This window comes from Zeus faber (assembly GCF_960531495.2).
Source record: "Zeus faber genome assembly, chromosome: 19".
In the NCBI taxonomy this organism is placed as follows: Eukaryota; Metazoa; Chordata; class Actinopteri; order Zeiformes; family Zeidae; genus Zeus; species Zeus faber.
In genome coordinates, this window is record NC_137206.1 from 24,226,377 (window position 1) to 24,241,541 (window position 15,165).

The following is a 15,165-nucleotide window of genomic DNA, read 5'->3' on the forward strand; positions in this document are numbered from 1 at the left end:
GATAGATAGTTAGATAGATAGATAGATAGATAGATAACACCAAATGCAATGACGATTTGTTTTGCCTTGGTCTTTAATTTAAATCATTACTGACTGTTTGTGGCTTGAAGATTCACCCGCTCACCCACTCTTTTGCAGGAATGACTCGAGACGCCCGAGTCATTTTATCAGATTTGTTCGGTACAACTGGATCGTTTGCGAGTTTTTCATTTTGCACTTATGCCGCATTCACATGGAACACGGAAGACGGGAACGGCATGACGGCACGGGGGGGGGTTTCACGGAAAGGCCAAACAAGCGTCACGATATGTTGCTATGGCGATGTGCAAAGACTGCAATCAAATATTTTAAACTAAATTATTTTGTGTCTTTTATTATATATAACCTTTATTATATATAAGCATTTAAGCAATGCATGAAGCTATAAGCATGCAGCGTACTATTAATATTTTATTGCAAACATGAATAAGTGTTAAATTCCCTCCGAAAACGTGTTCATTCATAGTTGGTTAACTTTACACAAGAAGGTATGAAGCATCATATTCATCTCCCAGCAGATTTGACTGTGGAATATTTTGCATTATGGATATATTTATGGATATTTTTATGTGGTTTGGAGAGAGAGCACTTCTAGAGATCTGATCCCCGGTAGTGATCAATGATCTGTTTACTGAGTGATCAATACCTGATCACCTGGTTTCCCCTGGCAATAGAAGCCCTTCTTTCATTATTAATTTTTCCTATTTAATAATAATATTATTACTAAGTAATAGCCTGGAGCTGCAGCTTCATCACCGAACCAACCGTGCCACCACCGTGTCAAATCCTCCATCTGCTTCCTCGCCAGAAGCACCAAACAGCCTCCATGCGATTAAATAAACAGAAAGAACGACTTTTAAATCAATCCAGGGTTTTTATTTAAGCCATTTAAGAATTTCCCGAAAAAACGGCTTCATCAAAATGTCCGGCGCCGCAGCAGACGGGCGCGGCGGAGTTGGCTTCTCCTTCCCCACATCTGGAAGGGAGCTACGCGACGTCCGTGTGATCCGGTGGCAGAGGACGGAGAAAAGTGAATAAATTTGAACTTCACCGTGGGACGCGTTCTCTGCCGCAGCTGCGTCAATGTGCCGTCCACTCTCTGGACTTCCTGTTCGCCGTCTACTCCGTGTCATGCAGCATCAGTTGGCCTCTTCATCCTTCCTTTCCTCTTACTTCTGTTACTCTTTCATCCTTTCCTTTTCCATCCTTCCTTTCCTCTTACATCTCATCCTCTTTCATCCTTTCCTCTTACATCCTTATTTTCGTCTTACATCCTTCCTTTCCTCTTCAATCCTTCCTTTCCTCTTATATCTTTTCCTCTTACATCCTTACTTTCCTCTTCCATCCTTCCTTTCCTCTAATTTCCTTTTCCTCTTCCATCCTTTTCTCTTCCATCCTCCCTTTCCTTTTTTCATCCTTTCCTCTTCCATCCTTACTTTCCTCTTCCACCCTTCTTTTCCTCTTCCATCCTTCCTTTCCTATTCATTCATTTCCTCTTCCATCCTTCCTTTCCTCTTCTTTCCTTTCCTCTTATACCTGTTTTCTCTTCCATCATTCCCTTCCTCTTCCATCCTTCATTTCTCCTTTCATCCTTGCTTTTCTCTTCCATCTGCCCTTTCCTCTTCCATCCTTTCCTCTTCCATCCTTTCCTCTTCCATCCTTTCCTCTTCCATCTTTTCCTCTAACATCCTTCCTTTCCTCTTGCATCCTTCCCTCTTCCATCCTCCCTTTACTTTTCCATCCTTTCTTTCCTGTTCCATCCTTTCCTCTTATATCCTTCCTTTCCTCATCCACCCTTTCCTCTTCCATTCTTCCTTTCCTCTTCCATCCTTCATTTTCTCTTCCATCCACCCTTCCCTCTTCCATCCTTTCTACTTACATCCTCCCTTTCCTTTTCCATCCTTTCCTCTTCCATCTTTTCCTCTTCCATCCTTTCTTCTTACATCCTTCCTTTCCTCTTACATTCTTTTGTTTTACATCCTCTCTTTCCTTTTCTATCCTTTGCTCTTTCATCTTTCAATTCCTCTTCCATCTTTTCGCTTCCATGCTTTCTTTCCGCTTTCATCCTTTCCTCTTACATCCTTCCTATCCTTTTCCATGCGTCCTTTCCTCCTCCACCCTGTCCTCTTCCATCCTCCCTTTCCTGGATGATGGAAGAAGGAAAAGAAGGAAGGAAGGAGGAAAAGAAGGATGGAAGAGGGAAGGGTTTCAACCCTTCCCTCTTCCATCCTTCTTTTCCTCTTCCATCCTTTCTTCTTCCACCCTTCCTTCCCTCTTCCATCCTTCTTTTCCTCTTCCATCCTTTCTTCTTCCACCCTTCCTTTCCTCTTCCATCCTTTCCTCTTCCACCCTTTCTTTCCTCTTCTAACCTTCCTTTCCTCTTCCATCCTTCCTTTTCTCATCCACCCATCTACCGGAGGATGTGTCTTCTCCGCTGGCCCAACAGAGCTTCACCTTCGGTGCGAGAGGTTTGTGTAATGAAGTGCAACATGTTGACGATTGGGGCAACCACCTTGTGGTGAAGGCAGCGGCTGAGGCAGTATTGAGCATGATGCATGGGCTCCTGCTAAAGGGGAGTCGATGGCTGAATTAGCATCGGACTGCGGGCTAAATTAAATTTATGTGCTGGTGTGATAGAGTTCTCTGCCTTCCAAGTGGAGACGATGGAGGAGAGCGGCGCCATCCTCGTGGTGGAGAGTGAACTGACTCTTAATAGAGTTCATTCTTCATTTCTCTGGTTCCTTTTCATCGTTTATTTTCCTGGTTTCTTTTTATTGCAAATTCTTTAGGTTTATCGTACATTGGATCCATGCTCGTAGTAGAACGAGTCGACTGAAGGAGCTCTGAAAGAGTCATTGTTTGTTTTCTGGTTCATTGTTTGGTTTATTTTTATTGTTCATATTGTAGCATATTGCACGTTAATACATTTTTATTTGCATTGTTTTATTTATTTTGGGGGTTATTTAACTGTTTCTTTTGTTGATTTTAAGGTTGTATTCATGGTTTATTATTTATCATTAAGTTGTCCATTTATTGTATGTTGTGTATTTGTATTTTTTTTTTCAAATCCCAATTTTTCCCATTTCTACTTTCCAATTCCAAGGTTCATTGCATTGTTTCTTGTGTTCATTGTATCGCTATATTCTATCACTTTCTATTTACGTATATCTATCCACCTGTCTATCTATCTATCAAGTTCCTATTTTTTGTTGATAAAGATCATGTAATATGGGGATATATCCCCGTTTTAAGTCGTTTTGTCGAGCCCACGTTGTGTTCAAAACCCTGTTTTGGTCGCCTGCTTCCTGTCGCTGGATACCAGTGGCTAATGATGAAGTACCTGATTCAACAGGATCTCGGACTTGGTATGTAATTACCAGCTCGATATTTACCGCACAAAGGACGCTTTACTCTCATCAGGAGTCGGGACCGCAATCAACTGCAGCTTTCTAATAAGTCATTCACTCACTAGCTCCATGTTTTTGATTGGATTTTGGCCTTAGGACCTAAACTTGTTAAATGAGAGAGAGAGAGAGAGAGAGAGAAGAGAGTAAAAGATGATGAGAGAGAGAGAAAGAGGGAGAGAGAGAGAAATTTGTGTTGTTATTTTGGTATATTTGTCCTTTTATGACAAACCTTTCCACCGTTTGCGTTTATTGTTTGTGATTTAAAAGCCTTTTTAAAAATGTCAGCCGGTTATAATGGTGTTTGTGTGTGTATATATATATATATATATATATATATATATATATATAGTACAATTACGAGTGGTGGAGATCTGAATAGCAGTAAAACCAACTGTCAAGAACCTCCCTTGCTCCAGCATTGGATGAAACCACCACTTAAGAAAAATTACTTGTGGTTGGTTGGTAGGATCTGTCGCTATTGGTCACCCTGGGCCATTATAATACAGGCTTAATACACACCTCCTCTACAATAATAATAATAATAATAATAATAATAATAATAATAGTGAATATAGCTGGAGGCGGCAATGCACGGGGTCCAGTTTAGTCATGTTAGGTACATTACAATTTTATGGGTTTCTTTGAAACGCAGCACAATTTTCTGAGTTTACCTTGAACGCTGCATTGGCATCTGTCATCTTCTAGTTGCTATTCTCGATGAGCAACCGCTATACAGTCGACGCAGCGAACAGAATGTGTTTATTTACAAAAGGCAAACGAAAAAGTGAAAAGCCCCGCTGACATCAGGCAGGTAAGACACGCACTCACACACACGCACGCACATACACACGCACACACACACACACTAAAAGTGATGGAGTCTACACCACGCACCTTGCACGATTCATACGAGCCACAACTTGCACATATATAACAAATTGGATGATGAAGTCACACCGCGTCCCTCTACACAAACTCATCTCGCTCCACCACCCGACAGGAAGTTGTTGAAGCTTGGTGTATCGACGTTGTCTGGATAATCAGGTCCGGACTTTGTTCAGAGTTGCCGTTTCACACATGTAGCACACAACCAGAGATTGTCTGTGTCAGATGCGTTTACCCCAACTGGAAATACTCACACACACACACACACACACACACACACACACACACACACACACACACCGCCCGTCCAAGTGGATGGATAGGAATGCGTTCCAAGAGATGAAGCTTGGACTTACATAACTTCGGATGATGATTTCTCAAAGTGGCCGGCTCCTAAAATAAATGAAATGGAGACAGTTTTTCACAAATTTCTGCTCCAAATGTTCATCAATATTGATCAAACTCGGACGACAAGACGTCTTTAAGGTCCCCGTTCTAACGAGACCTCAGCCATGTCAACTGTGTATTATAGTTGTCGTGTTTCAGATATTTTTAACCTGAAAATCACCAAGATGTATAGATAAAAAAATACATTATTATTATTAGTGTTATTATTGTTATTGTTATTGTTATATTATTATTATTATTTTATTTATTTATTTTTTTATGCATAATTACTAATCATATATAAAAAATACTGCAGTTACTAAATACTAAATATTTATGTGATATATGTTATATGTTTATATCCATGTTATTGTTATCCTGTGGGCTACACTATTATCAATGACATTAATTTATTTGGGAAAAAATATTTAAACATTTGCGTGGAACATGTTGATTAAGAGTAAAAGCTTTACTGATACAGCAGAAATAGCAAATGCACAAACACAACTGCAAAAACAACTACCGACTAGCCAGTAGCTTTCAGAGTGTGCAGCCACTGTTTGGGCCGATAGTCAGCCGACGGCTGGACCCGGAGCATCGGATGAGCCTTGAAATGTCTTTTTGCCTCCTCTGAGTCACAAGGCAGTTGGTGGCATTCTGTCTGAATCTGGTCCAATGTGCAGACGTCTGGGATGTGTAGCCACGCACTTGGGATTGGCTTCCAGTCTCGGCCTGAAGTGTGGCACACGTGTTTCGAGCTCCTGGCTGCGAAGGGATGGATGCAGCACCATCCACCCAGACACCCCCCCTTCCCCTCGTCGGACATCATATCAATCATGATGCTCCTCCAGAAGCTTGCGTCATCTGCTGCTACTACACCACAATCAATACAGACAATCAGTACTGCTCAATGCACTGCAAATGACACAATCCTTATCCTCTATATATATAGTATTATACATATGTATATTACACTGCACTGCTTCCTTTTCACTTCTGATCCGATGCTGAACTGCATTTCGTTGTCTCAGTATTCATACTCTGTGGAATGACAATAACGGTGAATCAAATCTAAAGAATCAAATTAATCGTACCCTCTTAAGGGTGGTCAGATGGGACCACAGGAGATCTTGGGGTAGTACACCACAACCATGTTGGCTGGAGGTTGGGGTTATACATCTCATGCCTGGCAACATGGTGACGCGTACCGTCCAGGGTGAACAAACTGTTCATTGTAACGCGTATAATGTGGTTTTGGACGACAGAGAACCTGGAGGGGAGTGAGAGCGGAGTGCATGAAAGATGAAGGGGGGGATGTGCGTGAGCTGTCCTGCCCCCGTGCTCGTGCGACCCTCCCAACGTGGTCGCAAACGCTTAGCAACCGCTCGCTTGTCACGTTGACTTTCGAGACGGGGGTGGACAGTGGCTGAGAAACCATTTCTGTAGTAGTAGGTGATACCGGGCAAACTGGCCGGCCCCGCCCATGCCCCTAAAACCGCCATTGCCGGGTAGAAGTCTTCATGGCTGCTGCCCGAGCCGCCAGGTCCAGTTGGCTGTACTGGACGTTCCTGTGTACAGTATCATAGTAGGTCTTACAGGCAGCTGGAAAACAACTACATGAGCCAGGACATAAATTTGAAACAGCTGAAACAGCCACAGTAAAAGTGAAGACATTAAAAAAACTACAGTAAAATGTACTAACATAGAATGATGTTATAATCCACACCGTGCAGATCCAGAGCTGTGCGTTGTTGTGGGGCGAGGTCAGTCTGTGAAAACAAAATGTAAATAAATCAGAGAAGGGATTTATTTATGTTTATACAGAAGAATGCATGTAGCCTATTGTTTTTATCTTACAGTTGCGTTGTCGTAGCGACCGCAATTTGCTTCGGCGTAGAAGACGACACACCGTTCCCTACAAAAACAGGACAAAAAAAAAAAACTGTTGTAAACAAATATATCCATGTCTAAGCAGCCTGATGTTTACTCCTGAGTGAAAGTTGAAGAAACCAGGCGGTTAATTGTGGTTTCAAACTAATCTCACAGTTATTTACATGCTATTCAGATCTGCCAGTTACTTTACTTGCACAGGGGTCAGTCCAGAGTGTCTCCTCGTGGGGGGGGGGGGACTTTTCAATAGAAAAGTCTTTGTTACATTCTTTTATATTCTGTTTTATAATCTGAAAATGTCATGTAGTAGAATTGCATAGATTAATTTAACATTGTGATTTTAAAAATGTATTTGAATTATAATTAATTTGCAGGCCAGATTTAAAAATATATCATAAACCTGTAGCGGGCCGCATTGAATTGTCACACGGGCCGGGTGTGGTCCCCGGGCCTGTAGTTAGTTAGTCTTACCACAATTTTGGGATTGCGTGCCCATGAGCTTGCATGTGATTGGACGAGCCCTCGAGCAAATATCAAATATAATATATTAAGATGCAACAGGGAAAGAGAAAACTACAACACTGCAACTAGCCCCTCAACACCTGTATGTACTGATTTGTCAAACAAGTTACTGACCCTCATTGGATTATTATTAAAAAGCATTCATACAACCGTAAATATATATATATATATAAATCTATTTTCTAGTGTAAACATTGTTCTGGAATAATCTGATCATTTTCTTCATTTAATCCTTTTTTTTTTTGTTTAAAGCGATACAGCTATTACTGCGTTCGCTGTTATGTGCAAACACTTAAACTTTTTTTTTTTTTTTTTATAATTTAAAGGCTCTGACACCATTTAAGACTCAAAAATAGGAAACTTATCTTCTTGCGTTCACTTATCAATAATAGTCAATAATAGCTAGTGTTGGAGAATTCACACTACATGGTCATTGAGGTAAGCCCTGTTTCGCCACAGGAAACAAACTGAGAGTATATTAACAGTTTATTCTGCAGGGTAAAGAGAGATACACAGACACATTAAAAGCAGTGAATGGCTCTACACTCATCCCCTGCTGCTGCCGAAGAGGGTTTTATACAGTGGGGGATTGGTTAGGTGTCACTCACAAGACTACACCCCCCCAGTCACATATCACCTGGTGTTTCCCTCATACAATGATTTATCAGTCAAATTCCAGTCACAGTTACAATCTTACTGTGCTGTATGCAATACTCTGCTCAGCCCCCTGCTGGGGTTATCCTTATCTCTACACAAGGTTGAGTAGAGAAGGAATGTGATCTGGTCTTTACAATACAATATGGCATTATCTTAAAGGACAGTGTCTCTCCATGTGAGCCCTGAGTGAGTCGTCTTCTGCATTTTCTCTCACACTAGATAAGTTCTGTTGATCCCTTATCTGCTCTGGAAACGAGCAGGCATTAATCATGATCAAAACATACAATCAAGTTAATATGAACAGATGGTAAAATAAACAAAGTGTCATTATACATTGATTACTGTGGGTATAAATTAATCTGTGAACTTTATTTTTTGCATTTAGTATAACAATTTCGATGTGATGATAACGGCTTCGAGAGCCTGGAAATCTTTGGTTGAGGTTCATTGAAAGTGCTTGAATTTTGCTCCTAAAAAGCTGTACGAACACTGACTAAAATAAATGATACACATTTTCTATTACGGGTCCAGCCCAAAGGGCAGGAACCCTATTGTTTTTGTTCGGATCCATTATCACTGGTCAAAGTGTCTGGCGCTCAGAAACTGTCTAACCCACGGACATGAATGAATAAGATTCGTATTTGGGGCAGTCCACACATGCGGCGGTCCAAGTTTGATCCCCATCAGACTGCAATTGTAGAAGTGTTAGCAAAAAAACTGTGTGTCTGTCGCCTCCGTCGGCGATACCAAAAGGTCACACGAAAGCACTGCAGACTACTGATTGGTCACAGAATCGTTGTTGCGTCACTGCGTCATCAGTTGTGCGACACGGCACATCTGGAGCTAACTCACAGAACGCGCAGAGGCTGCTCACCGATCAGATATGTTTCATTCAATTAGGAAAATAATCTTAGATAAAAAGAATCACAGTTATTATTGGTTTGGTTTGGAGAAACAGGGAATGGGGATCACTTTGATGGCACAGAGCGATCTGAGAGCGGAGATTTTTTTTTTACGAAGTAAAAATCTTAGAATTAAGGGAGGCATACTGGAACATATTTAAACAGGAGGACAGAGGTGGAGAATGGTCAATTACGGGACTATTCCAGGAAAAATAGTTGGCATCAAATAGGCGCCGGTCCCAATCTGGGAGATCCTCGATCATGTTCCAGCACAAATGAAGCCCTGGTTATATGTCATCTTGAATTGTAGTTAGTTATAACATTGACCTTAATAAATACTTCAGTATTGTGAATAGGGCTTGTACATTGTTACGTCACACCGTCACACAGACTAATCTGGACCCCATGCATTGTTGCCTGCAGCTATATTTATTATTATTATTGGTACAGAACAATGCTTATCGATTTGAGGGAAATATTGTGTCACACCTCTGGAATGTGCCTGTGAAAACTAACGTGTAAATATGTATCACCAGGATCCAACATGTCAGCCGTGCAGGATGAAAAGGAAATTAATTTTTGCATTATACTGCATCACTAGGCTTCGCGAAAGAAAAATCACGTTGTAAAATCATGTTTTATTCACGGGTAAAACATAAATAAAATGATTGTTTGGGCGATGTAGGTGAGTTTCCTGGTGTTATGGAATATATTACTACCCTACGGAACGATTTGTTGGGCCATTTCAATGGCGGGGGACGGTGTCTCAGTGGGTATTGTATTGTATTTGTTAATTTTCTTTCATTTTTGTATTTTCTTTTCTTCAGACTAGAAATTTGAAGGACTTAAAGGAGAAGTAGACAATGTCTGCAGCCTTGGGAAGTGCATGGTTTCCATTTGCATTACTGTCGCTCTAGATCTGACTATTATCTGGGATTTTAGAGTATTTCCACTGTGCATCTGTAGAAAAAAAGTGTTAAGGTCTTAATTCCCAACACACTTGGCATCAATTACATCTGAACAAGTGGCTCAGCCGTTTCTCATCCTCTCCTGTTGAAATTAGAGGCAGCATCTCTCTCTCTCTCTCTCTCTCTCTCTCTCTCTCTCTAACTGTTTTATTAGGACATGACTGGGGAAAAAAAAGATGAAGTGAAATAAAACGAAAAAAGAAAGATCTCCAAAGAGATGGTTCTTGTTAAATCCCAGGATATAGAGAGGCGTTGGAGTGAAATTTTTCCTGTTGTAATCTCATTTAATGAGCGACGTTGACAGTTTCTTGCATGTTCAAGGTTGATGGAGTCCCATTGCACTGACACTGGAGAAGAACACCAGGAATAAAACATGGAGGAGTCACATCCTTCCAATCACAATATTTAATAGACTGATTAAATAGACTTATCACCAGCATCCTCAACTGGGATTTTTACCATAACATAATACCAAACTGGGATTCTTCCCATAACATAATCCCAAATTATTTTTTTTACCATAACATAATACCAAACTGGGATTCTTCCCATAAGTGCTGAACAATAAATCGTATTTTCATCGTCATCGCGATATGAACATGCACGATAAACACATCGCAAAAGACTGAAACGCGATGAATAAGGATTAAGAATATTGATAACAACTAGGGATGTACCGATCCAGTATTTATGGGCTGATGAACATCCCCTTGAAATGCCACGTGAAGCCGCATGTTGCACTTGTAGCCGATGCTCATTCACGACATAGTAGCAGCAACGTAGCGACGTACCCTAAAGAGAGGTCACGTGGCAACCAGCAGCAGCAATAACATCAAGTGAGTGAGACGTGTCTCTGGTGTGGAATTATTTTAAGATGGAGTGCAAAAGCAACACAGTGAAATGTAATATATGTATTTACATTTATTTAATAGAGTAATATTCCCCAGATATTTTATTTAATTTCTTTAATGTTTTTGTTGAGGTTAGAAGAAAATATTTTAAAGGGAGCCCGGGAAATTAAGGCAAGTTAAGTCAAGTCACACTTTATTTATAGAGCGCATTTTATACCAGGGCAACACAATGCGCTTTACAAAGGAATACAAAAAAGAGAGAGAGAACGTAGTTGTCAGCCGGTCATTACAAAAGAATGCCCCTGAAACAACAGCAACAACAAAAACAACAATAAAAGCGACTCTAACCACAGTGGCAGCAACAGCAACAGAAAACAACAACAGCAGCAACAACAGCCACGGAAACAACAACAACGGCAGCAGCAACATGGACACCAGCAGCAGCAACAACAACAGCAGCAACGCACGCGCAAAGACGTCACCGGAACCGGGAGTGGTGGCTCTCACCGGAACCGGAAAGGTCACTCAGGTTAGAGATGGTTAAGTCGAGGTATAAGGTTACGTTAAGTTGAGGTATAAGGTAAGCGAGAGTTAAGTTTAGGTACAAGGTTAGCAGCAGCAACGACAACACCAGCAGCAGCAGCAACGACAACACCAGCAGTGTCAATACCAGCAGCAACAGAAACAGCAACAGCGCACAAGTGAAGACTTCACCAGGACCGGAAGTGGTAGCTCTCTTCGGAACCAGAAATCTCCTTATCTGTATTGAGTCAACAGTGTGTACCATCTCATCTGAACGAAGTAAAGCACAGCAAAGACGTCACAGGAAGTGGCAGCCCTCACCGGAATCGGAAATTTCAACTGTGTGCGCCATCTCATCTTAATCCAGTCACGGTGGACGGTTAAGTTTAGGTATGAGGTTAAAGCAGCTCTGTGTAACCTTTGCTATTTTGGATTTGGTGCCCCTAGACAGTTTCTGAGTGCAATTGCATTTTTTACCACTGTTGTGAGACTTCCAAAAATAATTGATTTTACCGGACAGATTTGAAGCTTATTGGTCACTTTTCAATAACAGTCTATATGGCAAACGCAAATCTAATGTACACCTAGGTTACAGCGGCCCTTGCTTGGAGCTGCCGCTTCAGCAAGCACTCAGTACAAGGTTTGGGGAGAGCGGGCGTGGTGATCGGACCCCTGTTTCTGGCACCTGTGTAGGCACCGGATGCGCTCAGCCTGGCAGATCGGCTCACACGTACGATTCAGAGGGTGAAACAAACTCCGTGGGGGTTTGAAATGAAAGTGAGGGCCGTAGCTGAGGTGCGGGTGCCGGGCGCAGCATTGACCCGTCTCATCCGCACTGTCTGGGAGGTGGAGCGTTTTGTTTGCATTATAACATAATTAACGGATATTTGGGCTGGAATATTTATAATTATTGCCTTTTTTTTCAACAAAATTTTACCAGGCAAAAAAACTATAATTAACACAGCACAATTAACACACTTTTCCCGCAGTTTTGAACAAGAACACAGTAGCTACATAGTACAACAACAGGTGTTCGGGGGGACAAGTCAGTGTACCATCAAAATGATTTAGAAGCTGTTATTTCCAGGTAAAAAATTGTTGCTTCAAGTTTAATTTATTATAGTAATAATGTCTTGTTAATTTTCTGTTTAAATGGTCGGGTATTCATGTGCAACTTGTTCAACAAAAGCATGTTCGAAATAAAATAAAATAGTTTATTTCATTTCTTTATTTAGCGTGCATAGGTTATTCGATGTTTAGGGTCTACGTTAGAGTGTACCTATTAAAGCAGAGAGACAGGAACTGTACAGCTAATATGCACTCTTCAGTATTGGTTAATTTATGGCAAGTCATATCCTCATTGCAATATTATACAATGTTATTGCACATGTGGATTTTCCTTACTTCTCATAACATAATCCCAAATTTAGATTTTTCCATAACATGATACCAAAGTGGGATCACCATAATCTCAGACTGGGATTTTTATCATAACACAAACCCCAAACATGAATTACCATAATCCCAGACTAGGATTTTTACCATACCATAATACCAAACTGGGATTACCATAATCCTACTGTAAAGGGCTATGGTGGGATGTTTCCCATAACATCCATGCGACCCATGTACACCTGCAGTTTTGGAAAATGTCTTCTACAAAAATGTTATTTTTATCACTTTTTTCCACCTCACAATTCTCGTTTAGTTTGTATAAACATTAGTCTTGATATCTTGAGGCACAATCGTACGTCTTGCATCGTAATTCCCACTCTGCCGAGAAACCTTTTTTTGTGAGAGCCCCAACTGTGAGCTAAAAATAACACCCAACAAACTCCCTCTGCGATGGTGTCAACCTTCTTTCCCCCTTTTCCCCTGTGGCCTTGTGCAACACTATGTGCAATGCATTGAATTAACACTGTTATAACACTGTAGAGTCTGTCACTACTGAGTAAATACATTATCATTTATACTAATTTGTCCTGTGCACAGAATCATATAATGTATATTCTGTATATTTCATATAGTTCAATATTTTTGTTTTGGATGTATATTTTTATAGTATTTCTTTCGGATATATTTGTGTATATTTGGCAATTTTTAATTTAAATTCTTTTTTTTTTTCATAAATTTTAGTTTTAATCTACATTTTAATTGTAATTTAAATAAAATAATATCTATTTTATTTTCTCAATATTTTTCTTTATTTTTCAGAATTGTAAACTTTTTTTTACACTATAATTGTCTGTGGAAGAATCGCACCAATCCTCAATCTTTGGGTTAGCGTTACAGGATTAACTAATTCTGATTCCGTTTTTTTCATCCCCTTCTTTCCTTACTTCCTTCCTTCCTCCTTTCCTTCCTTCCCCGTAGCTCCACTCCAACTCGGACAAGGGCGACGGGGCGGTGCGCTACATCCTGAGCGGTGAAGGGGCCGGCACCATCTTCCTCATCGACGAGGTGACAGGCGACATCCATGCCACCAAGAGCCTGGACCGCGAGAGGAAAGCCCACTACGTGCTGCACGCCCAGGCCCTGGACCGCCACACCCAGGAGGCCCTGGAGCCCAAGTCCGAGTTCATCATCAAGGTGCAGGACATCAATGACAACGCACCCAAATTTCCAGATGGACCCTTTGTGGCGTCTGTCCCCGAGATGTCGGAAGTGGGTGAGTCCCAAAAAAAACTAAAAAAAACGTCTCTTTTGGAACCTTCCAGCTCCCAAAATGCGTTTTAGCTTTTTATTTTGGCAGCACCGAGGGTTTGTTTGGTTTGGATCCTGTTTCAGCTGGGAAAGAAACTATTCTCTCCTTCTATTTCTGTTTTTTTATTATTGCTCCAGTTTAACTGACATTCTATGAAAAAGTACAGCTTTACCTCTCGTGATGAAAAGTTTGGCTCTTTTAGGAGATTTGGCTCTTTAAGAGTGGGATTTCTTCCATTTTAAGATGCTTGTTTTGTTATTATTATAATTATTATTATTATTATTATTATTATTATTATTATTATTATTATCATCATTATTATTATTATTATTATTATTATTATTATATGCAAAAACGTTATAGATTTTGTGTATAACGTTAGGGGGCAGTGTCACATTTAGTAAACCGCAATTTATAGAAAAAATCTAAGAAATACAGTTTTGGGGGTTTTTTTGAAAACTTTTTTGAAAACTTTAGAACTCTGAAATAGAAATCTGCGTTCGAACCTGGTTTGGTTCTGTGGAAGAAATTCTTCCGCAATGATCGGTGAGGTTAATCTGCCCGCTACAAGAAAACAATACTGAGAATATTCAATATTATTTATTCTGCAAAATAAAGAGAAAGATTCAGTACTGCTACAAAGCAGCGCTCGGATCAATCTGATATCGCAGAAAAAGACAGGAGGCTTTATACATGAAATCAGGGTGTGGTTTGGGTCAGAGGCCTCCAACAAGTCTGTGCTCCCCCCCCAACTGTCTTCCTGGGTGCCCCCACCTAGACAATGTTAATAACAGGTACTTGCAACTTGAACTGAAGCGGGTTGCATGACAATGCACTTCTAGGCTCCCCTGTTGAGTGTCCCTCTTCTCCAAAACAGGGCCAAGTGTGATCTGATTCTTTCATATTAGAATGGACATTGTAGGAGCTAAACATTTCTCTTTACATGAACTCTGGGGGTTCCTGGGAGACAGAGACAAATGTTTTAAAACCCCTTTTGGAGGTGGAGGCCTTTGTCTCATTCAAAATAGTTGATCGTAATAATTTTTCTCTCACAGTTCGGCTCGATTCGCTGTGATATATTCTATAAAAAAATTACTCATCTCTTAAACCACTAGCGATGAAAAGTTCGGCACTTCATCAAAATTCGGCTCTTTGCCAGTGACTCGGTAAAAAAAAAAAAAAGGATTCATTTGTTTGATTCAGTTGGTGTTGGAGTCGAAGGGGGTTTGGTTTGCATTGAACCAGGGCCTGTGATCCTGTTCCAGTTTGGAAAGAAAACCCTGTTCTCTACTTCTATTTCTGTCTTTTTTTTATTGCTCCATTGAACCGATATTCTATGTAAAACGTACAACGTCTTTGACCCTGGTGACAAAAACTTTGGCTCTTTTTTGGGGATTCTGGATTTACGAGGAGGTGAGATTTATTCACCCC

At 40.6% G+C, this 15,165-nt stretch overlaps 1 protein-coding gene across 1 annotated transcript in view; it reads left to right on the top strand.

Moving 5' to 3' along the window:
- Positions 1–15,165, top strand: part of LOC307245044 (cadherin-18) — a gene marked incomplete at both ends in the record, with an annotated part of 124,598 nt that overhangs the window by 15,946 nt on the left and 93,487 nt on the right. Inside the window, one exon of the mRNA XM_080020455.1 lies at positions 13,404–13,698. Coding sequence (XP_079876581.1) covers positions 13,404–13,698 — 295 coding nt within the window. The remainder of the gene's footprint in view (positions 1–13,403; positions 13,699–15,165) is intronic.